Here is a 26,627-nt window from a genome sequence, read left to right on the forward strand (position 1 = left end):
GCAACAGGTGCAAGGCAACAGGTGCAAGGCAACAGGTGCAAGGCAACAGGTGCAAGGCAACAGGTGCAAGCCAAAACCACTAATAAGGAAGATAGTGCACACAGCACAAAACGTAAAACAACATATATATATAATATATTTTAGGCTATAAACAGCAAAACCATTTTTGACAAGTTTTTAACTTGCACTGTCCACAGCGCCATCTATGGGTTGTATGTCTCCATACCCATCCTTCAGCTTCATAGCAAACCATTTTCTCTGTACTTTCCATCCAAAGTTTTCACGCCCTTATTGACCTCTGCCTTTACCTCTGTCCCATAACCACTGGTTATGCTAGCTAAGTCCTGGGCCAGCTAACAATGGAGTGGCTTTCCAAACTATGCTATTGTAATTCATCTTTATGTTACCATTATTTTACCGAGGATGGTCAAATTAATGACACGTTCTTATTTACCACTCAACAAAAATGTGAATGCAACAATAGCTATGCTTTTACAGAGTTACAGTTCATAGAAGGAATTCAGTCAATTGAAATTAATTTATTTGGCCCTATTCTATGGATTCCACATGCCTGGTAATACAGACAGCGTATGTTGGTCACAGAATCCTTTCGAAAAATAAGTATGGGAGTGGATCAGAATGCCAGTAAGTATCTGGTGTGACAACCATTTTCCTCACACAGTGTGACACATCTCCTTCTCAAAGAGTTGATCAGGATGTTTGACGCGGCCTGTGGAATGTTGTCCCACTCCTCTTCAATGGCTGTGCGAACTGGAACACGCTGTTGTAGATGTCAATCCAGAGCATCCCAAACATGCTCAATGGGTGACGTGTCTGGTGAGTATGCAGGCCGTGGAAGAACTGGGACATTTTCAGCTTGCAGGAATTGTGTACAGATCCTTGCGACATGGGGATGTGCATTATCATGTTGAAACACGAGGTGATGGAGGAAGATGAATGGCACGACAACGGGGACTCAGGATCACTATTCGTAGCTTAAGCCTGACCACGCTTCACTGTGGGGATAGCATTTTCGGGGTTATGAGAGGTGTTGGGTTTGCTCAATTTTTGTCTCATCTGACCAGAGTACCTTCTTGAATATGTTTGGGGAGTCTCCCACATGCCTTTTGGCGAACACCAAATGTGTTTGCTTATTTTTTTCTTTAAGCAATGGCTTTTTTTCTGGCCACTCTTCCGTAAAGCCCAGCTCTGTGGAGTGTACAGCTTAAAGTGGTCCTATGGACAGATGCTCCAATCTCCGCTGTGGAACTTAGCAGCTCCTTCAGGGTTATCTTTGGTCTCTTTGTTGCCTCTCTGATTAATGCCCTGATTTTTGGTGGGCGACCCTTTCTTGGCAGGTTTGTTGTGGTGCCATATTCTTTCCATTTTTTAATAATGGATTTTATGGTGCTCTGTGGGATGTTCAAAGTTTCAGATATTTTTTATAAGACAACCCTGATCTGTACTTCTACACAACTTTGTCCCTGACCTGCTTGGAGAGCTCCTTGGTCTTCATGGTGCAGCTTGATTGATGGTGCCCCTTGTTTTGTGGTGTTGCAAACACTGGGGCCTTTCAGAACAGGTGTAAATATAGTAAGATCATGTGAAAGATCATGTGACACTTAGATTGCACACATGTAAACTTTATTTAACTAATTATGTGACTTCTGGAGGTAATTGGTTGCACCAGATCTAATTTAGGGGCCTCATAGCAAAGGGTGTGAATACATGCTCAACTTTCCATTTTATATTTTTTATAATTTTTTGAAACAAGTACATTTTTTCATTTCACTTCACCAATTTGGTCTATTTTGTGTATGTCCATTACATGAAATCCAAATAAAAATCTATTTAAGTTACAGGTCGTAATGCAATACTGATTAATACTTTTGCAAGGCACTGTACATACAGAAATACATTGCTACTGTATCAATAGATAGCGTTTAGAGGTAGACCAGTGTAGACCAGTGTAGGGGTAGACCAGTGTACACCAGTGTAGGGGTAGACCAGTGTAGACCAGTGTAGGGGTAAACCAGTGTAGACCAGTGTAGGGGTAGACCAGTGTAGACCAGTGTAGAGGTGTTTCTAATCAATGTTATCCTCCTTTTAAGAGAAGGTCAGCCTGATATACTGTAGTTGCAGGTGATCTGTGAGAAAAGTGTGTAGGCAGGAATATAAATTACAGGTTGTAATGCAACAAAACAGGAAAAACGCATAGTGGGATGAATACTTTTGTAAGGCACTGTATGGACAATTTCTGGGGTCTTTTATTTTAGCTCATGAAACATGGGCCCAACACTTTACACATTGCGTTTAGATTTGTTTTCAGTATTCAATGAGGGCCTGACAACAGGCAAAATGCTTTCGGTGGGGCAGGGGACGGAGAATTGTTTGGGGGGGCAAGACAGACAAATTAGACGAAAAACACTTGGCAACAGCAACATTCACACTTGGGAAACTAAAGACATCACGACATAAGAGACACCACACTACATGAAGGGAGACCTATGGCAACAACACAATGTAAATGGATACCCATAGCAACAACACAATGTAAACACAGCACATTGTAAATGGAGACCTGTGGCAACAACACAATACATTGTAAAGGGAGACATATGGCAACAACACATTGTAAAGGGAGACCTGTGGCAACAACACAATACATTGTAAAGGGAGACATATGGCAACAACACATTGTAAAGGGAGACCTGTGGCAACAACACAATACATTGTAAAGGGAGACATATGGCAACAACACATTGTAAAGGGAGACCTGTGGCAACAACACAATACATTGTAAAGGGAGACACATGGCAACAACACATTGTAAAGGGAGACATATGGCAACAACACATTGTAAAGGGAGACATATGGCAACAACACATTGTAAAGGGAGACATATTGTATTACGTCCCAGTGATGTGCAGTATTTTGTGGGAAGTTACATTATTACGTCCCAGTGATGTGCAGTATTTTGGGAAAGAGCAGATACAGATTCTACTTGTATTCTAGTTCCTCCCAACAAGTCTGTCTGTCTGTCTGTCTGTCTGTCTGTCTGTCTGTCTCTCTCTCTCTCTCTCTCTCTGCCTCTCTCTCTCTCTCTCTCTCTCTCTCTGCCTCTCTCTCTCTCTCTCTCTCTCTGCCTCTCTCTCTCTCTCTCAAAATTCAATTCAAGGGGCTTTATTGGCATGAAAACATATGTTAACATTGCCAAAGCAAGTGAGATACATACAGTGGGGAGAACAAGTATTTGATACACTGCCGATTTTGCAGGTTTTCCTACTTACAAAGCATGTAGAGGGCTGTAATTTTTTATCATAGGTACACTTCAACTGTGAGAGACGGAATCTAAAACAAAAAATCCAGAGAATCACATTGTATGATTTTTAAGTAATTCATTTGCATTTTATTGCATGACGTAAGTATTTGATACACAGAAAAGCAGAACTTAATATTTGGTACAGAAACCTTTGTTTGCAATTACAGAGATCTTACATTTCCTGTAGATCTAGACCAGGTTTGCACACACTGCAGCAGGGATTTTGGCCCACTCCTCCATACAGACCTTCTCCAGATTCTTCAGGTTTCGGGGCTGTCGCTGGGCAATACGGACTTTCAGCTCCCTCCAAAGATTTTCTATTGGGTTCAGGTCTGGAGACTGGCTAGGCCACTCCAGGACCTTGAGATGCTTCGTACGGAGCCACTCCTTAGTTGCCCTGGCTGTGTGTTTTGGGTCGTTGTCATGCTGGAAGACCCAACCACGAGCAATCTTCAATGCTCTTACTGAGGGAAGGAGGTTGTTTGCCAAGATCTCGCGATACATGGCCCCATCGATCCTCCCCTCAATACGGTGCAGTCGTCCTGTCCCCTTTGCAGAAAAGCATCTATATACATTGTGTGCAAAAGGCGAGGTGGTAGGCGAATAATTACAATTTAGCAGATTCACACTGGAGTGATAAATGATCAGATGGTCATGTGCAGGTAGAGATACTGGTGTGCAAAAGAGCAGAAAGTAAATTAGGTGGGCTATTTACCGATGGACTATGTACAGCTGCAGCGATCGGTTAGCTGCTCAGATAGCAGATGTTTAAAGTTGGTAAGGGAGATAAGATAAGTCTCCAACTTCAGCGATTTTTGCAATTCGTTCCAGTCACAGGCAGCAGAGAACTGGAAGGAAAGGCGGCCAAATGAAGTGTTGGCTTTAGGGATGATCAGTGAGATACACCTGCTGGAGCGCGTGCTACGGGTGAGTGTTGCCATCGTGACCAGTGAACTGAGATAAGGCGGAGCTTTACCTAGCATGGACTTGTAGATGACCTGGAGCCAGTGGGTCTGGCGACGAATATGTAGCGAGGGCCAGCCGACAAGAGCATACAGGTCGCAGTGGTGGGTGGTATAAGGGGCTTTAGTAACAAAATGGATGGAACTGTAATAAACTGCATCCAGTTTGCTGAGTAGAGTATTGGAAGCTATTTTGTAGATGACATCGCCGAAGTCGAAGATAGGTAGGATAGTCAGTTTTACTAGGGTAAATTTGGCGGCGTGAGTGAAGGAGGCTTTGTTGCGAAATAGAAAGCCGACTCTAGATTTTATTTTAGATTGGAGATGTTTGATATGAGTCTGGAAGGAGAGTTTACAGTCTAGCCAGACACCTAGGCACTTATACATGTCCACATATTCTAGGTCTGAACCATCCAGGGCGGTGATGCTAGTCAGGCGTGTGGGTGCAGGCAGCGAACGGTTGAAAAGCATGCATTTGGTTATACAAGCGTTTAAGAGCAGTTGAGGTCACGGAAGGAGTATTGTATGGCATTGAAGCTCGTTTGGAGGTTAGATACTACAGTGTCCAAGGAAGGGCCAGAAGTATACAGAATGGTGTCGTCTGCGAAGAGGTGGATCAGTGAATCGCCCGCAGCAAGAGCAACATCATTGATATATACAGAGAAAAGAGTCGGCCCGAGAATTGAACCCTGTGGCACCCCCATAGAGACTGCCAGAGGACCGGACAACATGCCCTCCAATTTGACACACTGAACTCTGTCTGCAAAGTAGTTGGTGAACCAGGCAAGGCAGTCATTAGAAAAACCGAGGCAACTTAGTCTGCCGATAAGAATGTGGTGATTGACAGAGTCGAAAGCCTTGGCCAGGTCGATGAAGACGGCTGCACAGTACTGAATTTTATCGATGGCGTTTATGATATTGTTTAGTACCTTGAGCATGGCTGAGGTGCACCCGTGACCGGCTCGGAAACCAGATTGCACAGCGGAGAAGGTACGGTGGGATTCGAGATGGTCAGTGATCTGTTTGTTGACTTGGCTTTCGAAGACCTTAGATAGGCAGGGAAGGATGGATATAGGTCTGTAACAGTTTGGGTCCAGGGTGTCTCCCCCTTTGAAGAGGGGGATGACTGTGGCAGCTTTCCAATCCTTGGGGATCTCAGACGATACAAAAGAGAGGTTGAACAGGCTGGTAATAGGGGTTGCGACAATGGCGGCGGATAGTTTCAGAAAGAGAGGGTCCAGATTGTCAAGTTCAGCTGATTTGTATGGGTCCAGGTTTTGCAGCTCTTTCAGAACATCTGATATCTAGATTTGGGTAAAGGAGAAGCTGGGAAGGCTTGGGCGAGTAGCTGCGGGGGGGAGGGGGGGGGGCGGAGCTGTTGGCCGAGGTTGGAGTAGCCAGGAGGAAGGCATGGCCAGCCGTTGAGAAATGCTTGTTGAAGTTTTCGATTATCATGGATTTATTGGTGGTGACCGTGTTACCTGGCCTCAGTGCAGTGGGCAGCTGGGAGGAGGTTCTCTTGTTCTCCATGGACTTTACAGTGTCCCAGAACTAGTTAGAGCTACAGGATGTACATTTCTGCTTGAAAAAGCTGGCCTTTGCTTTCCTGACTGACTGCGTGTATTGGTTCCTGACTTCCCTGATCAATTGCATATCGCGGGGACTATTCGATGCTATTGCAGTCCACCACAGGATGTTTTTGTGCTGGTCGAGGGCAGTCAGGTCTGGAGTGAACCAAGGGCTATATCTGTTCTTAGTTCTGCATTTTTTGAACGTAGCATGCTTATCTAAGATGGTGAGGAAGTTGCTTTTAAAGAATGACCAGGCATCCTCAACTGACGGGATGAGGTCAATATCCTTCCGGGATACCAAGGCCAGGTCGATTAGAAAGGCCTGCTCGCAGAAGTGTTTTAGGGAGGGTTTGACAGTGATGAGGGGTGGTCATTTGACCGCGGACCCATAGCGGATACAGGCAATGAGGCAGTGATCGCTGAGATCTTGATTGAAGACAGCGCAGGTGTATTTGGAGGGCCAGTTGGTCAGGATAATGTCTATGAGGGTGCCCATGTTTATAGATTTAGGGTTGTACCTGGTGGGTTCCTTGATGATTTGTGTGAGATTAAGGGCATCTAGCTTAGATTGTTGGACTGCCAGGGTGTTAAGCATATCACAGTTTAGGTCACCTAACAGAACAAACTCTGAAGCTAGATGGGGGGCGATCAATTCACAAATGGTTTCCAGGGCACAGCTGGGAGCTGAGGGGGGTCGGTAGCAGGCGGCAACAGTGAGAGACTTATTTCTGGAGAGATTCATTTTTAAAATTAGAAGTTCAAACTGTTTGGGTATGGACCTGGAAAGTATGACATTACTTTGCAGGCTATCTCTGCAGTAGACTGCAACTCCTCCCCCATTGGCAGTTCTATCTTGACGGAAAATGTCATAGTTGGGTATGGAAATCTCAGAATTTTTGGTGGCCTTCCTAAGCCAGGATTCAGACACGGCAAGGACATCAGGGTTGGCAGAGTGTGCTAAAGCAGTGTGTAAAACAAACTTAGGGAGGAGGCTTCTGATGTTGACATGCATGAAACCAAGGCTTTTTCGATCACAGAAGTCTGGGGACATGCAGGGCCTGGGTTTACCTACACATCACCCGTGGAACAGAGGAGGAGTAGGATGAGGGTGAGGCTAAAGGCTATCAAAACTGGTAGCCGAGAGCGTTGGGGACAAAGAATAAAAGGAGCAGATTTCTGGGCGTGGTAGAATATATTGAGGGCATAATGCGCAGACAGGGGTATAGTGGGGTGCGGGTACAGCGGAGGTAAGCCCAGGCACTGGGTGATGATAAGAGAGGTTGCATCTCTGGACATGCTGGTTGTAATGGGTGAGGTCACCGCATGTGTGGGAGGTGGGACAAAGGAGGTATCCGAGGTATGAAGAGTGGAATGATAACTAACCTGAACAACAGTATACAAGGCATATTGACATTTGAGAGAGACATACAGCGAGGCATAAAGTAATAGCAGGTGTTGATTGGGAGAGCTAGCTAAAACAACAGGTGAGACAACATCAGCTAATCAGCTAACACAAAAACAGCAGGTAAAATGGCGATGACTAGGCAGAGAGGGTCGGATTAACTACACACAGAACTTGAGTTCGCGGCTGGGGCCGACAGATAAAAAATAAATAAACAGAATGGAGTACCGCGGTTAATGGACAGTCCAGCAGGCATCAGCTATGCAGACAAGTGATCATATTGTCCAGGGGGCAGTAGTAGATGGAACAGGGTAGCCACCACTACGCTAGCACGCGGGGGACACAGCGTTTAAAGTTAGTAGCCCGGGGCAAGTAGGAGGGTCTGCTCCGACGGAGGCCGGTTGAAGGCACAGTGGATGGAGTATTTGTCGGCAGACCAGTCGTGGTGGTGCGGCGGGGCGCCGTGTCGACAGAGAATCCAAGCCAGATGGCGAAAGAGGTATTGTAGAATTTAGTTTGCTAGCCGGGAGATGTGTCTGGCTCATGGCTAACTGGTGCTAGCTTCATGGCAATGGCGTTAGCCACTATAGCCAATCGGTAGCAGCGGTAATCTGGTGCCAAGGTCCAGAGTTTACAGCAAGGATCTGGTGGAGTATTGGGCTCTAGCCATGTATGAGTGAGGTTTGGGTGAACAGCTGAGTAGGCCGTGAGGAGGGCCTCAGGGATAGCTTCGGTACTGGGTGCCATGGTGAGTGCAAGCTAGCTAGCTGCTAGCTGTGAGCTAGCTTGCTGCAAGCTGTGAGCTAGCTAGCTGCAAGCTAGCTGTGAAGATCAGAAGTAGTGGTCCAGGGATTACGGCAGGAATCCGGCGTTGTTGTGGAGAGACAGTCCGATACTGGTAGACAGGCGAGTATTATCCAGGCTAAAAACAGGGCTGTTATCTGTGCAGAAGATAAAAGCCGCTAGCAGTGGTTAACAATGACTAACAATGGTTAGCTTCTGGAGGTTCTTCAATGTGTTTTAAAATGTAAAATAATAGCGATTGGGTGAGGCAGGTTACCGGAATTAAAAATCGAAAAGAGATTGAAAATAAAATTGAAATATGTACGTATACAAAAAATACGAAAAATACAAAAGTACACGAGAGGACGAACAAAACACGTTTTCACTGCTACTGCTTGGACTAAAGAATGATGTTTCCACCTCCATGCTTCACGGTTGGGATGGTGTTCTTGGGGTTGTACTCATCCTTCTTCTTCCTCCAAACACAGCGAGTGAGTTTAGACCAAAAAGCTCTATTTTTGTCTGATCAGACCACATGACCTTCTCCAAATTCCTCCTCTGGATCATCCAGATGGTCATTGGCAAACTTCAGATGGGCCTGGACATGCGCTGGCTTAAGCAGGGGGACCTTGCGTGCGCTGCAGGATTTTAATCCATGACGGCGTAGTGTGTTACTAATAGTTTTCTTTGAGACTGTGGTCCCAGCTCTCTTCAGGTCATTGACCAGGTCCTGCCGTATAGTTCTGGGCTGATTCCTCACCTTCCTCATGATCATTGACGCCCAACAAGGTGAGATCTTGCATGGAGCCCCAGACCGAGGTTGATTGACCGTCATCTTGAACTTCTTCCATTTTCTAAGAATTGCACCAACAGTTGTTGCCTTCTCACCAAGCTGCTTGCCTATTGTCCTGTAGCCCATCCCAGCCTTGTGCAGGTCTACAATGTTATCCCTGATGTCCTTACACAGCTCTCTGGTCTTGGCCATTGTGGAGAGGTTGGAGTCTGTTTGATTGAGTGTGTGGACAGGTGTCTTTTATACAGGTAGCGAGTTCAAACAGGTGCAGTTAATACAGGTAATGAATGAGTGGAGAACAGGAGGAATCCTTAAAGAAATACTAACAGGTCTGTGAGAGACGGAATTCTTACTGGTTGGTAGGTGATCAAATAATTATGTCATGCAATAAAACGCAAATGAATTACTTAAAAATCATACAATGTGATTTTCAGCCTTTTTGTTTTAGAGTCCATCTCTCACAGTTGAAGTGTACCAATGATAAGAATTACAGACCTCTACATGCTTTGTAAGTAGGGAAACCTGCAAAATCGGCAGTGTGTCAAATACTTGTTCTCCCCACTGTAATATACAAAAATGAAATAAACATTACACTCACAGCAGTTCCAAAATAATAATGACATTACAAATGTCATATTATATATATATATACAGTGTTGTAACGATGTACAAATGGTTAAAGTACAAAAGGGAAAATAAATAAGCTTAAATATGGGATGTTTTTAGAATGGTGTTTGTTCTTCAGTGGTTGACCTTTTCTTGTTGCAACAGGTCACAAATCTTGCTGCTGTGATGGCACACTGTGGTATTTCACCCATTAGATATGGGTGAAATCAGGGTCAGTCACAGTGGTTAGGTATTCTGCCACTGTGTACTCTCTGTTTAGGGCCAAATAGCATTCTAGTTTTCTCTGGGTTTTTAAAAAATTATTTCCAATGTGTCAAGTAATTAATTTTTAGTTTTCTCATGATTTGGTTTGGTCTAATTGTGTTGCTGTCCTGGGGCTCTGTGGGGTGTGTTTGTGTTTGTGAACAGAGCCCCAGGAGCAGCTTGCTTAGGGGACTCTTCTCCAGGTTCATCTCTCTGTAGGTGATGGCTTTGTTATGGAAGGTTTGGAATTGCTTCCTTTTAGGTGGTTGTAGAATTTAACGTCTCTTTCTCTTTTTTGATAATTTGCAGGTATCGGCCTAATTCTGCTCTGCATGCATTATTTGTTGTTCTACGTTGTACACTGAGTATATATTTGCAGAATTCTGCATGCAGAGTCTCAATTTGGTGTTTGTCCCATTTTGTGAACTCTTGGTTGGTGAGCGGGCCCCAGACCTCACAACCATAAAGGGCAATGGGTTCTATGACTGATTCAAGTATTTTTAGCCAGATCCTTATTGGTATGTTGAATATTAAGTTCCTTTCGATAGCGTAGAAAGCTCTTCTTGCCTTGTCTCCCAGATTGGTCACAGCTTTGTGGAAGTTACGTGTGGATTTTTAGGCCAAGGTATGTATATTTTTTTGTGTGCTCTAGGGCAACAGTGTCTAGATGGAATTTTTATTTGTGGTCCTGGCGACTGGACCTTTTTTGGAACAAAATTATTTTGGTCATACTGAGATTTACTACAGTCAGGGCCTAGGTCTGGCAGAATCTGTGCAGAATATCTAGGTGCTGCTGTAGGCCCTCCTATAGGCCCTCTCTCTCTCTCATCTCTCTCTCTCTCCCCTCTCTCTCTCATCTCTCTCTCTCTCCCCTCTCTCTCTTTCTCTCTCTCTCTCCCCTCTCTTTCTCTTTCTCTTGCTATCCTTTCTCTCTCCCCTCTCACCTCTCTCTCCCTCTCTCTCATCTCTCTCTCTCTCTCTTGAGATCATTTTACCTGAGTAATGAGGCAGGCATCATCTCATTTCATTAGCTAAACTCCCTAGGCTCCCTTCCCTTTGGATAGAATTACATCACCATCTCTCCGAGTGATGTATCCCAAACAATCCTTCTACCCTGGTACTGTGTGGTTAATGGTGTATATATGTCTGGAAGGGCATGATTCCTCTTTCAGGATTCCTATTATTAGCTACACTCTCCAGATTCTGGTTCTGTACCACTGAGTACCAGTATAGCATGACATATCCTATGTAACCATCTCTGAGCTATCCTAGTACCTGGTATTGTGTACGAGTGTGTAATGGTTGAACCATGGTAATGTAATGCTTGGACCTGAGCTGTTGAGAAAAACACAGCATTGAGAATAGCTCTTTCTCCTTGCATGTTTTGTTGCTGTTTCTTGGTTGGTATCTCTGAGGCAGGGTTCTCCAACCCTGTTCCTGGAGAGCTACCATTCTGTAGGCTTTAACTCCAACCCTGTTCCTGGAGAGCTACCATTCTGTAGGCTTTAAATCCAACCCTGTTCCTGGAAAGCTACCCTCCTGAAGGTTTTAACTCCAACCCTGTTCCTGGAGAGCTATCCTCCTGTAGGTTTGAACTCCAACCCTGTTCCTGGAGAGCTACCATTCTGTAGGCTTTAAATCCAACCCTGTTCCTGGAAAGCTACCCTCCTGAAGGTTTTAACTCCAACCCTGTTCCTGGAGAGCTATCCTCCTGTAGGTTTGAACTCCAACCCTGTTCCTGGAGAGCTACCATTCTGTAGGCTTTAACTCCAACCCTTTTCCTGGAGAGCTACCTTCCTATATCTGTTAGACGAAATACTGCAGTGTTCAATCCCAGCAGCAAAATGTATGACCTGCAGCCACAAAAAGACTCCAATGTAAATACCTTGACCCGCTAATAGCATAATATCGTAAACATTTTATTATCCTGAAACTTTCTGTGTGTGGTGTTGACTGTTAATGTCTGACTGTTGTCGTTTTTTGTCTTTGTTTTAGTTTTATTTTTTCCACTTGATTTGGCAATGTAAACACATTTCCCATGCCAATAAAGCCTCTTTAAATTGAACTGAATTGAATTGAGAGAGAGAGAGAGAGATGTCTGATCGAAAAAGACAGTACACGGTGGCAGACTATCTGACCGCTGTTATTGATAGAAAACAGGAAAACATTGACTAGGTACAGACTCAGTGAGCACAGTCTTGCTATAGAGACCGGTCGTCACAGACAAACCTGGCTGTCCAGAGAGGACAGTCTGGCTACTGAGACTGGTCGTCACAGACAAACTTGGCTGTCCAGAGAGGACAGTCTGGCTATAGAGACCGGTCGTCACAGAGAAACCTGGCTGTCCAGAGAGGACAGTCTGGCTACTGAGACCGGTCGTCACAGACAAACCTGGCTGTCCAGAGAGGACAGTCTGGCTACTGAGACCGGTCGTCACAGACAAACCTGGCTGCCCAGAGAGGACAGTCTGGCTATAGAGACTGGTCGTCACAGACAAACCTGGCTGCCCAGAGAGGACAGTCTGGGTATAGAGACCGGTCGTCACAGACAAACCTGGCTGTTCAGAGAGGACAGGCTGTGCGAGAGGTAGAGGTAGAGATGTAGAGGTAGAGCAGCATTTCCTATTACACTGTGACAAATACTCAGAATTAAGAAAACATTTATTTCCCAAAATCATCATTCCGTACAAAGAATTTGAAACTGTAAAATATGAATTAAAAAATCTAATATTTATTGGGTGAAAAGCCAAAAGCCTCCTGCCACAACCTGAAGGACAGCCAGTGAAAAGTGCAATGTAATGTCAATGATATTTCCTGTATATTTTAGTTTGGGCTTTCATACCATGTCATGTGTATTCTCAGTCATGTTGAGACTGGTGTACTACTATTGCTTTAATGTACTCTCATTCTCATTAATTATTGTTGATGTAGTTTTTGTTAATGGTAATCCAGTTCCACTACTATTTTTGTTATTTGTATACTTTGACAATGTCAGTAATTTAACTTGCCACGTCAATAAAGTCTATTGACTTGAATTGATAAAGAGAGATATATACTTTAGAGACAGAGAGAGAGAGCAAGAGATACTGTATATATATATATATATATATATATATAGAGAGAGAGAGAGAGAGGTACTGTATATAGAGAGAGAGATACTGTAGAGAGAGAGAGAGAGAGAGAGAGAGAGAGAGAGAGAGAGATACTGTAGAGAGAGAGAGAGAGAGAGAGAGAGAGAGAGAGAGAGAGAGCAAGCGAGAGAGAGAGAGAGAGAGATATAGTAAAGAATCAGTAAAACAATACAGAAATACACTACGGAAAAAGAAGAAACAGCACGTCAGAAATCAGCTCAATGAAATTGAAGAATCCATAGACTCTAACCACTTCTTGGAAAATTGGAAACACTAAACCAATAACAACACAAAGAATAACCTATCCAAAATGGAGATGTGTGGGGAAACCACTTAAACAATATTTTTGGCTCTATAACAAACAAAAACAGCAAAAACATATACAGTTGAAGTTGGAAGTTTACATAAACTTAGGTTGGGGTCATTAAAACTTGTTTTTCACCCACTCCACAAATTTCATGTTAACAAACTATACATTTGGCAGGTTGGTTAGGACATCTACTGTGTGCATGACACAAGTAATTTTTCCAACAATTGTTTACAGACAGATTATTTCACTTATAATTCACTGTATCACAATTCCAGTGTGTCAGAAGTTTACATACACTAAGTTGACTGTGCCTTTAAAACCTTTTGAAACTAGGGGGCACTATTTTCATTTTTGGAAAAATAACGTTACCAAAGTAAACAGGCTATTTTGTCAGGACAAGATGCTAGAATATACATATAATTGACAGCTTAGGATAGAAAACACTCTAAAGTTTCCTAAACTGTAAAAGTATTGTCTGTGAGTATAATAGAACTGATATTGCAGGCGAAAGCCTGAGAAAAATCCAATCAGGAAGGGACTCTTATTTAGAAAGCTCTGCGTTTCTACGCGTCCCTATTGAGCAGTGCATGGGATATAGACTAGATTCCTTTTTCTATGGCTTCCCTAATGTGTCTAGTGTCACAAGACATAGTTTCAGGATTTTATTTTGAAAAATGAGCGGAAACGACAACATTACGTCAGTGGTCAGCTTTTGGCTCTCAGAGTGATTTGTGCATAATACACGAAGGCGGCCATTGTGCCTCTCCCTCTCCTGTTTGAAAAACACATTGAGGATTATAAAAAACGTTTGCCATGTTTCTGTCGATATTATGGATCTTATTTGGAATATTATTCGGCCTTGTCATGACCGCAGTTTCCGGTGGATTTCTCAACCAAACGTGTAAGTACCACGTGCAAGTACAAACGGAGGTATTTCGGCTATAAAAAAAATATCTTTATGGGACAAAATGAACATTTGCTGTCTAACTGGGAGTCTCGTGAGTGAAAACATCCGAAGCTCATCAAAGGTAAACAATTTAATTTGATTGCTTCTCTGATTTTCGTGACCAAGTTGCCTGCTGCTAGAGGGACAGAATGCTATACTAGGCTATTGATAAACTTACACAAATGCTTGTCTTGCTTTGGCTGTAAAGTACAATTTCAAAATCTGAGATGACAGGGTGATTAACAAAAGGCTAAGCTGTGTTTCACTATATTTCACTTGTGATTTCATGAATAGGAATATTTTATAGTAATATTTTTTGTCCATTGCGTTATGCTAATTAGTGTCAGTTGATGACACTTCTCCCGGATCCGGGATGGGTAGTTCTATGAGTTATATAAATCCTCTTAAGGCTAGGGGGCACTATTTTCATTTTTGGAAAAATAACGTTCCCAAAGTGTACAGGCTATTTCTCAGGACCAGATGCTAGATGCCGCTTAGGATAGAAAACACTCTAAAGTTTCAAAAACTGTAAAAATATTGTCTGTGAGTATAACAGAACTGATATTGCAGGCGAAAGCCTGAGAAAAATCCAATCAGGAAGTGACTCTTATTTTGTGATTTTTTTCACAAATCTTCCTAGAAAATATTCCTATTCATGAAAATCACAAGTGAAATATATTGGAACACAGCTTAGCCTTTTGTTAATCACCCTGTCATCTCAGATTTTCAAAATATGCTTTTACAGCCAACGCTAGACAAGCATTTGTGTAAGTTTATCATAGCCTAGCATAGCATTATGCCTTGCTAGCAGCAGGCAAACTTGTCACGGACATCAGAAAAGCATTCAAATTCAATCGTTTACCTTTGATGAACTTCGAATGTTTTCACTCACGAGACTCCCAGGTAGACAGCCAAAGTTCATTTTTTCCCAAAATATTATTTTTGTAGGAGAAATAGCTCCGTTTGTTCTTCACGTTTGGCTGAGAAATTGCCCGGAAATTGCGGTCACCACAATGGCGAAAAATATTCAACAGAAACATGGCAAACGTAATTTAGAATCCATCCTCAAGGTGTTTTTCTAATATCTATTCGATAATATATCAATTCGTTTTTCACTCTGACCGATTGGAGTAAAGGCTACCTCTGTATTTTACTCGAGAATCTCTCTCGGAGCCACCATGTGACGACTTACGCAATGTGGCTGCCTACGGCTATTCTTCAACAGAAATGCGTAAAACTAAGTTACAATGCTGTAGACACCTTGGGGAATATATATAGAAAGCGTAAGCTCGTTGATGGTACATTCACAGCTGAATAGGGAGTCATTGGAACGCAGCGCTTTCAAAACCTGGGGCACTTCCGGATTGGATTTTTCTCAGGCTTTCGCCTGCAACATCAGTTATTTTATACTCACAGACAATATCTTTACAGTTTTGGAAACATTAGAGTGTTTTCTATTCAAAGCTTACTAAGGGAATGTTATTTTTCCAAAAATGAAAATACTGCCCCCTAGTCAGAAAAGGTTAATTAACCGAAATACTGCTGTGCGTAGCACGCGTAGCTCCACCCAGTATGAATCTTCAATGGCGAATGACCCTCTTTACGCCGGAGTTAACTACATGGGCTTGTCTTCCAACAGCTAACCATTACATATTGCCGCTTACCTCAGCTCCTTGGCTATCTACCAAGCTAGTTTTCAAGATGATCAGTGGTCATTGGCTTAAAATACAGTCAATCAACGAAACAGTGGTCATATGATTGGTGTTGGTCAGACCAATCGGAATCTATGCTTCAAGATTGTTTTGATCACACGGACTGGGATACAGTTGAAGAAGGAAGTTTACATACACCTTGCAGTTTTTCACAATTCCTGACATTTAATCGTAGTAAAAATTCCCTGTCTTAGGTCAGTTAGGATCACCGATTTATTTTAAGAATGTGAAATGATGGAACAATAGCAGAGAGAATGATTTATTTCAGCTTTTATATCTTTCATCACATACCCAGTGGGTCAGAAGTTTACATACACTCAATTAGTATTTGGTTTCATTGCCTTTTAATTGTTTAACTTGGATCAAATGTTTTGGGTAGCCTTCCACAAGCTTCCCACAATAAGTTGGGTGAATTTTGGCCCATTCCTCCTGACAGAGCTGGTGTAACTGAGTCAGGTTTGTTAGGCCTCCTTGCTCGCACACGCTTATTCAGTTCTGCCCACAACATTTTCTATAGGATTGAGGTCAGGGCTTTGGGTTGACCACTCCAAAACCTTGACTTTGTTGTCCTAAAGCCATTTTGCCACAACTTTGGAAGTATTCTTAGGGTCAATGCTCATTTGGAAGACCCATTTGCGACCAAGCTTTAACTTCCTGACTGATGTCTTGAGATGTTTCTTCAATATATCTACATAATTTTCCTGCCTCATGATGCCATCTATTTTGTGAAGTGCACCAGTCCCTCCTAGAGCAAATGCACCCCCACAACATGATGCTGCCACCCTCGTGCTTCACAGTTGGGATGGTATTCTTCGGCTTGCAGGCCTCCATATTTTTCCTCCAAACATAACGATGGTCATTATGGCCAAACAGTTCTGTTTTTCCTTCATCAGACCAGAGGACATTTCTCCAAAGAAATTACGATCTTTGTCCCCATGTGCAGTTGCAAACCGTAGTCTGGCTTTTTTTTATGGCGGTTGTTGAGCAGTGGCTTCTTCCTTGCTTAGCAGCCTTTCAGGTTATGTCGATATAGGACTCATGTTACTGTGGATATAGATACTTTTGTATCTGTTTCCTCCAGCATCTTCACAGGGTCTTTGCTTTTGTTCTGGGAATGATTTGCACTTTTCGCACCAAAGTACGCTCATCTCTAGGAGACAGAACGCATCTCCTTCCTGAGCGGTATGACGGCTGCGTGGTCCCATGGTGTTTATACTTGCGTACTATTGTTTGTACAGATGAACATGGTACCTTCAGGCGCACAACCGCTAGTCCTGGCGCAAACTCAACACCTCCCATCACCCCGGGAAAATTATCCCCAAAGTGAAGCAGGGTGGTGGCAGCATCATGCTGTGGGGATGTTTTTCATCGGCAGGGACTGGGAAACTGGTCAGAGTTGAAGGAATGATGGACAGCACTAAATACAATGACATTCTAGAGGGAAACCTGTTTCAGTCTTCCAGAGATTTGAGACTGTCACGGAGGTTCACCTTCCAGCAGGACAATAGCCCAAAGCTTACTGCTAAAGCAACACTCAAGTGGTTTAATAAGGGGAAACATTTACATGTCTTGGAATGGCCGAGTCAAAGCCCACATCTCAATCCAATTGAGAATCTGTGGTACTGTATGACCTAAAGATTGCTGTACACCAGCAGGAACCCATCCAACTTGAAGGAGCTGGAGCAATTTTGCCTTAAAGAATGGGCAAAAATCCCAGTGGCTAGATGTGCCAATCTTATAGAGACATACCCCAAGAGACTTGCAGCTGTAATTGCTACAAAAGGTGGCTCTACAAAGTATTGACTTTGGGGGGGTGAATAGTTATGCAATCGCAAGTTTTCTGTTTTTTTTGTGTCATATTTCTGGTTTGTTTCACAATGAAAAATATTTTGCATCATCAAAGTTGTAGGCATGTTTTGTAAATGAAATGATACAAACCCCCCAAAATCCATTTGAATTCCAGGTTGGGGGGGGTTCGAAGAATGGATGCAACTCAGGAAAGATGCATTTTTGGTTGAAATACTGTTGACTGACCACTGATTGGCCGAAGGGAGAGGGGGGGGGGGTTATTTTGAGCTGTACATAGGGTAATAATGCAAGAAAACATAGTGAACAAATAATGTAATCAATACTGCAAAGTTGGCTAGGGGGACACGGCAACCATGTCTGTCGGTGTGATCTTGTAGCATACGGGGTACACACGTGTGTGTGTGTGTGTTTTCCTCTTTGTATGCATGTGTGTGTGACTGACATTTACAGTACATAACACCTTGCTCCCCAGCTACTAGAATGTTCAGTTAACTTGTCTTCTATCCTCTCTCTTTAAGCCACAACATCAATAAGTAAATACCTGCTAAATTCTACACTCCATGGTAATTTAAAGCACCTAGGGCATATTGGATTTCCATGGAAGTTCTATAATTTTTGCAAATCCAGCTTTAGGCTGATCAACAATCTAAAAAAACTCATAACACAAAACTGTTGCCATCAGCACAAACTACCGGGGAGGTTAGTTTCAACAACATACACACACACACACACACACACACACACACACACACACACACACACACACACACACACACACACACACACACACACACACACACACACACACACACACACACACACACATTATAATAACAGCTCTCTCTTCTCTCCTTAAGATTGGATCTGGACCTTTGCGGCTAGAGTATGTGAGTGTGTGTGTGTGCGTGTGTGTTCCGCGTGCATGTGTTGCATAGTGTAGTGTGTGTGTACATAAAAAAAATGGAGGGGGTGGGGAATTAATTGAATTTGTCCTTACTGCTATTAGCACATAGAAATGCTTTAAATAATAGATTCATACACGGGATAAACAGATTGTCCCCCCAAAAAATATGTTTTTTCTTCTGAAGTATCTGTTCTATATCTGAGATAATATAAGTAAGATCAGGAAACCTTTGTTATTATTGTAATGTGTTTACAATAGGATTGGGAAAAATAGAGTGGTTTTGACAAGGGTTAACGTTTGGGAAGGGTTTAAAACTGGAAAAAAATATATGATTGCCAAGCACTGTATTAAAAAACGCAACCCTCGGCACCAGAGTGCGGCTTTTATACCCATCCACCATCTCTGTCCGAAAAAGTCTCATGCAAGCCGCCAGCTTACACTCGGACAACAAAAAAGGTTCCAAACGGGTCTTTCAGCTGTCCCCATGGGAGAATCCTTTTTGGTTACAGTTAAAACCCTCTTTAGAAAGGGTTCTTCATTTTGCAAATCAAAATAAAATAGCCGAAATAACCCTTTAAGGTTCTAGATAACACCTTTTTTGAACGTAATAGCACTCACCGTTGCCCCAAGTGGCTGGTTTTAAAGGCCAATCTACATGTTCTTGGGACCTCTATGGGACATTGACTTTAAACTAGCTCTGACTTTAAAATGGAGAAGCCTCCCTGATATTTAAGCATATCCCGACTCCCCCAGAACACCCTCAGAGAGTGGAGGAAGTGTGCTTGTGTGTGTGTGTTCAGGTGTGTTTGAGTCTTTGTGTGTGTGTGTGTGTGTGCGTGTGTGTGTGTGTGTGTGTGTGTGTGTGTGTGTGTGTGTGTGTGTGTGTGTGTGTGTGTGTGTGTGTGTGTGTGTGTGTGTGTGTGTGTGTGTATCACCCCATGATACAAGTCAGTATTCTCTTTTCTAACCCAGGTCACCCCATGATACAAGTCAGTATTCTCTTTTCTAACCCAGGTCACCTCATGATACAAGTCAGTATTCTCTTTTCTAACCCAGGTCACCCCATGATACAAGTCAGTATTCTTTTTTCTAACCCAGGTCACCCCATGATACAAGTCAGTATTCAAAGTCCATCCATGTCCAAGGATGTTGGGTGATGATGTGGAAACTGGCCTCTAAGGGCAACAGCGAGTGCTGTTATCTTTAAGTGGGTATTGGCTTTGCTATGTTGTTGTGGACATTGATGGAAATAAGCATATGCCTCTGATACCAAAGGTCGCAAATTCAAATCAAGCAATGGAAAGCTGTTTTTGAGATTTTTGTTTTAAAGCCTATCCCAAACCTTAACCCTTAAATAAACCATTCATAACCCTATCCCAAACCTCAACCCTTAAATAAACCATTCATAACCCTATCCCAAACCTTAACCCTTACCTTAACCATTCATAACCCTATCCCAAACCTTAACCCTTAAATAAACCATTCATAACCCTCTCCCAAACCTTAACCCTTACCTCAACCATTCATAACCCTATCCCAAACCTTAACCCTTACCTCAACCATTCATAACCCTATCCCAAACCTTAACCCTTACCTTAACCATTCATAACCCTATCCCAAACCTTAACCCTTAAATAAACCATTCATAACCCTTTCCCAAACCTTAACTCGTACCTTAACCATTCAAAGTTAATGTCTAACCTTACGAGTTCATGCCTAACCTTAACCTTAAAAAAACAAATGGAAATGAACATTTGCAACGACTTTGAAAAGTTTGAGTAACACGGAGAAATCTAATTCTGCCATGAGACTGTGAGAGCTAGTTGACTTTTTCCTCCATCAGGGGATTGTATTGTGTTTAGCAAAAACATGCCAACCAGAAATCAATTACCTGACATTTCCACAACCACAACCCCTGCAGTGGTTGTCTGAGAAGAAAGGCCTCCATCCGACTAACAAGGGGAGAAATAGGGCATGTTACACAAACACACACACATGCACGCACGCACACACGCACGCACACACACACACACACACACGCATGCACGCACACACACGCATGCACGCACACACACACACGCACACACACACACACACGCACGCACGCACGTACGCACGCACACACACCACAGTGCTGAAAGAACCGAACCCCAGGAGAGCTCTGACTGAAAGGGTTTGAGAAAAACAGCTGTAACCAACAGACACCGTGGTATAGTAAAGTTAGGGTTGAAAGGGGCAACATGCAGTGCTTTACCTTCCAGAATGTGGGCCCCTATTTGACCTTTCGGTTGTTAATTAGGCACATGCTGGGTCCATGCAGGGTTCCCAGTCAGAGATCACTTTTAGTTGTAAAGGTGAGACTCCAGCGTGCCCTTGTTCTGTATCAGTCGTCTGCTAGTCATAGTGAGAGATGCGGACCAAGACACACACATATAAACATATACCTTGCTCTGACCGCGATAGCCTCCCAGTGAGAGATGCGGACCAAGACACACACATATAAACATATACCTTGCTCTGACCGTGATGGCCTCCCAGTCACCCTGAGAGCAGTTACAGTTGTGAAATGGCAGTGTGTTTGCGCATACTAGAAAATCCTGTGCATGCTGGGAAGCCAGCCCTGGAGCAGTGCTGAAGGCCAAAAGAGCTTTACTCTGGCGATTACAAACACCTGGCTATCAAACTCCTGGCCATTAAACCCCCGGCCATCAAACCCCCGTCCATTAAACCCCAGGCCATCAAACTCCCGGCCATTAAACCCCCGGCCTTCAAACCCCCGGCCATTAAATCCCCGGCCTCCAAACCCCCGGCCATTAATCACCCGGCCATTAAACTCCCGGCCTTCAAACCCCTTGCCATCAATCCCCCGGCCATCAAATCCCCGGCCATCACACTTCCGGCCATCAAACCCCGGGGCATTAATCACCCGGCCATCAACCTCCCGGCCATTAAACCCCTTGTCATCAATCCCCAAGCCATCAAATCCCCGGCCATCAAACTTCCGGTCATCAACCTCCCGGCCATTAAACCCCCGGCCATTAAACCCCCGGCCATCAAACTCCAGGCCATCAAACCCCCGGCCATTAAACCCCCGGCCATCAAACCCCCGGCTATTAAACCCCCGGCCATTAAACCCCCGGCCATCAACCTCCCGGCCATTAAAACCCTGGCCATCAAACCAACGGCCATTAAACCCTCGGCCATCAAACCCCCGGCCATTAAGCTCCCGGGGGTTTGAAGGCCAGGGGGGCCTTCAAACCCCCGGCAATCAAACACCTGGCTATTTAACCCCCGGCCATCAAACACCCGGCCATCGTTCTCATCAGACATAGTCTATTGACAAGTCTCAGCGGAAAGCTATGTGTGACACACACACACACACACACATGAACACACAAGCATGAACACACATCAAATAAACAGGCAGCTTCAGGTCTGATGTTGTCACTGGCATTTTGGTTTTTGTCACCCATTGTCTGCTGCTATTAAATGGTATGTGACGGTGTATTATCAGCAGGGTTTAATGAGACAGACCAATGTGAGATGGAACTATAAAGGTTTAATGAGACAGACCAATGTGAGATGGAACTATCAGGGTTTAATGAGACAGACCAATGTGAGATGGAACTATCAGGGTTTAATGAGACAGACCAATGTGAGATGGAACTATAAAGGTTCATTGGGACCCAGACCAATGTGAGATGGAACTATCAGGGTTTAATGGGACTGACAGATGTGTGATGGAACTATAAAGGTTTATTTGTACCCAGACCAATGTGAGATGGAACTATAAAGGTATATTGGGACCCAGACCAATGTGTGATGGAACTATCAGGGTTAAATGGGACTGACAGATGTGTGATGGAACTATCAGGGTTTATTGGGACCCAGACCGATGTGTGATGGAACTTTCAGGGTTTAATGGGACTGACCGGTGTGTCACTGAACTATCAGGGTATAATGGGACCAGCCCGATGTGTGATGGAACTATCAGGGTTTATTGTGACCCAGACCGATGTGTGATGGAACTATCAGGGTTTATTGTGACCCAGACCGATGTGTGATGGAACTATCAGGGTTTAACGGGCCTCTGACTGATGGAACTATCAAACAGACACCATCAATAAAATACAAGTAGTGCAGTTCTTCAGAATCTCAAGCTAATCTAAAAATGGCTGAACATCCTGGGCCAGTTTCTCAGGCAAATGTTAAGCGTAGAAAGCTATTTCAATGGATATCTTTGTCACACAATGATAAAAACTGCTGTCCTGCCAGAGCCACATGTGATCTGCATTGGACTGGGACACATCACAGCCTGGTGTTTGGTCCATGTCCTGTGAGAATGTTTCTGGGGGAGTTAACTGTTAGTCGCGGTGCTCTGTGTGTGAGTGCTGGCCTGTCTCCTGTTAGAAGGCTTCTGGAAGGATTTAGACAGTCCTTCAGAAGCCAACATCCGGCTGTGTGGCTTTGCCTCCCGTACTGTGATTATGTGTGTGTGTGTGTGTGTGTGTGGGTCTCATCCTCTGAGCAGAGTTGGGTAAACACAGCAGATTACATGGTGAGAAGACAAGATGGACAGACCACACCACACTGGTCCTGCCTGGAAGCAGCTGAACACTCACAGATGTGAAAAATATATCCGAAATTATCACCAGCGACAATTAACCTGTTACGAAACCAATTAACTAGTCTTTTAACATTGTTGCACTCATTATGTCCAGTGGTCTTAGACCTAGTTAACTGGTCTGTAACCTGATTTAAGATGCACATCTACAGTATGTAAGAAATCAGCATGAGGATCATCTTGTGTCAGAGTATGTGAGTGGTGTTGAGCGGTTGGAAATCCCACTCATTGCTGATTTTGCAATGCTCCTCTTGTGACTACCTGGATCTACCATTTGGTTTTGAAGTATTGAAACCAAACCATGTGATTTGAAAGAAAAGTATTTTAATAAACATTAAAAAATGTCTTTACGAAGCGCTCATTATTTCAAATGGACTAACCTGTCATATTAAACAGCATATAAACACTGAAGGTCAAGGGTCAGACAGGGAGCTAAATAATTAACTATTTAGGCTGTATTATTTCAAGGCTGTAGCGTATAAAGAAATACATTGAAGCATTTGCGAGTGCGACACAATAGCCTGGCAGGTACATTAAGCGCTTGTAACGCATACGCTTGGGAGATGGAACGCAGTTGCAGGAGTTGAATAATAAACACAACAATAACAAGAAACACGAGTAGCGTACAGACATGAAAGGCGGCCTGGAGAATGAACGTAAGGGACAAACAGATTAAAGGGGAGGTAATGGAGTACAGGCCTATTGATGAAGTGCAGGTGAAATAATGATGGGTGACAGGACCGGTGGTTAGTAAACCAGCGTTGTCGGTACCCGGGAAGCAAAGATGGAAATCACGGATGATGTTGGGATCCAGATTGTCCTCCACCGGAAACCGGCTCCTCTGGGCCGTACCCTTCACCGGCCTGAGAAGGGAGACATTAAAAGGTGAGATATGGTAGTCTCTGGGAAGCTGTAACCTATACTTCACCTCATTGACTCTCCGGACAACCTTGATCCTCAGGAACCTCCCCAGCTCCTGGTTCATCCTCTCCACCTGCCCATTGGAATGAGGCCGGAACCGAGATGTGAGGCTGACCGTGACCCCCGGTTTCTACATGAAAGCCCTTCATACCCGTGACGTGAATTGGTGGCCACGGTCGGAGGCAATGTCCTCTGGAAGGCCAAATTGCCGAAAAACCTGATGGAACAGTGCCTCAGTGACCTGGAGAGCTGTGGGGATACCAGAGTGAGGAATAAACCGGTATGATTTAGAAAATCAGTCCACAACCACCAGAATGGTGGTGAAACCGTCAGAGGAGCGGAGATCGGTAACAAAGTTAATGGGCAGATGAGACTAGGGACACTGAGGCACAGGAAGATGAAGGAGCTTCCCTGCTGGAACATTACGTAGTTAAGAAACACAGAAAAGGAGTCAATGTATCAAACAACATCTTGCGCCAAGGTGTGCCACCAATACTTCTCAGAGAGAGATTGAATAGTACGAGTGATTCCAGAATGTCCAGCGATGATAGCTGTGTGTCAGCAGCCGCTCCCTTACCTAGATGCGCTCAGGAGTACAAGTAGTGGGTGCGGGTTCACTCTCCAGAGCCTGCCTAATGTTCACATCTGCCACCCAGACCACAAGGGCCACGACTCCAGACAGAAAAGGAAAGCAGGTCCTCCAGCATTCGGGTGACAAGTACATGATTTTCATCCTCGACCATGGTGAGTGGTGAGGTTATGGCCTTGGAGCCATGGGAGGCAGAGGATGATCTTGTGATCTGCTGCACTAGTGATGAAGAAGGGAATATTCTCTTGATGAATGGATGCGAGTGGTGTGAATGCTGCTACAGTCCTGAAGGTGAGCACGTGCTCAGCAACGGTCTGGTCATCCTGCCGTAGTTGGAATAGGCTTAAAACCCCCTCTCTGCCCCCCAGTGGATGATCGAAGATACCTCTGAACAGAGCCATGAACACCTCATACGAATCCAGCTCCCCTCTCCCAGATGGTCAGAGCCCACTCCACCGCCCACCCAGTCAGCAGAGAAATAACTGTGGCAACCTTGGACCTCTCAGTGGTGGGGGCCCTCATCTGGTGCGCAAAATACAGGGAGAATCGGAGTAAGAAGCCACGGCCTTTATATGGGGTTCTATCACATTTATCCAGGAGGGATGGACGGGCATCGCTGACCTGGGTGGACTAGTGAGTGGACTGGTGTGCTGGCTCACTGGGTCGATTGGTGGCAGAGTATCCATCAAGGCAATGCCTCTCGAGCATGTTCGAGACATTGAAGAACCTCTTCCATAGTCTTCCCAAGTTGCGCCAGCTGGTCATGGTGTTAATAACAAAGTAGGTATGCCTGTTCGTCAACAGCCTGAGACATGTCCTGATTTCCTACTGCTTCCATTTGTTGAGGCAGTATTCTGTAAAGTATACACTTAGAGTCGGAAAGCAAGTGCAGGTGGTGAGTTTAATAATAAACGACACAATAACAAGAACCACGAGTAGAGCGTACAGACATGAAACACATAGTCAATACTGCCTGAGGAATGAACCTAAGAGAGTGCCAGACAAAGGGGATGTAATGAGTGAGGTAATGGAGTCCAGGTGTGCCTAATGGTGAAGCGCAGGTGTGCGTAGTGATGGTTGCCAGGACCGGTGTTTACGTAGGACGCCGGAGAGGAGGATCGGGAGTGACAACGTTCAGCTTTTAAACATTTTATTATATTAAATCATTATGATCTACAAATTGCACCTATAGGCTCTGACTTACATTGAATTAAATTCAAATTAAATTATAAATGTCTTATTATGCTCCATCTAGCTTCTGAATACATTTTTTGAAGTATGAATTTGGCCAAAATCTGTGGCTTCAGGCTCATGCGATGGTGCCTGAGGAGAGCGGGCCAGCAGCGGAAAATGTCCTCAGCTCTTGCAGAGCCACTGTTGATGCTAAACACTCTCCTCAGGATGTGCTGGGCTGCTTGGTGTTTTTTAAATATATATTTTTAAGCAATGCCTAAAGTATTTTAGGTAAAATAACCCTATCAAAACTGAAAACTCCTTGAAGAAGTAATATGCCTGGCATATTGGGCCAAAATCAATGATGGCCTACTTTTGAAGAGATCACATTTTTTGTTTATCAATACTACAATGACACACACAGCTAGATACCCTCTTCCTTAATTTCTGTTAGCATGTACAGGTAATAAGAACATCGTCATGATTTCAGGACACATGTCTTTTCAGAATCCACAATGGTTCTTTAGTTATGGACACCACATCACCACACTCACTCTCATACTCTCGGTCCTCCTCATCTTTGTAAGTCAATTTGATTTATCAGCTGTGTGTTTTATCAGTTTCTTTATGAAAATATTTAGCATACTAGATTACAGTGGCTAAATCAAGGGGCTATGGCAGCACACAAGTAGACCAAAAATGCATGCTGGGCCGGGTGCGTCCTGAGCTTTTGAAGTGGGCGCCACCGGAGCGAAACTTGGAGAGGGCAAGAAGGCTGGCGCTCTAGCATTTGAGAAACTCGCTCC

General features: G+C 44.0%; 1 protein-coding gene across 1 annotated transcript in view; it reads left to right on the forward strand.

Annotated features, from left to right (window-relative positions):
- Positions 1-21,752, forward strand: part of LOC118965370 (repetitive proline-rich cell wall protein 1-like) — a 44,837-nt gene extending 23,085 nt beyond the window's left edge. The window contains exon 3 of the mRNA XM_036984464.1: positions 21,249-21,752. Within this exon, the coding sequence (XP_036840359.1) occupies positions 21,249-21,752 (504 nt within the window). The remainder of the gene's footprint in view (positions 1-21,248) is intronic.
- The last annotated feature ends 4,875 nt before the right edge of the window (positions 21,753-26,627 follow it).

The sequence above is a fragment of the Oncorhynchus mykiss genome, chromosome 7 (assembly GCF_013265735.2).
Source record: "Oncorhynchus mykiss isolate Arlee chromosome 7, USDA_OmykA_1.1, whole genome shotgun sequence".
Lineage (NCBI taxonomy): Eukaryota > Metazoa > Chordata > Actinopteri > Salmoniformes > Salmonidae > Oncorhynchus > Oncorhynchus mykiss.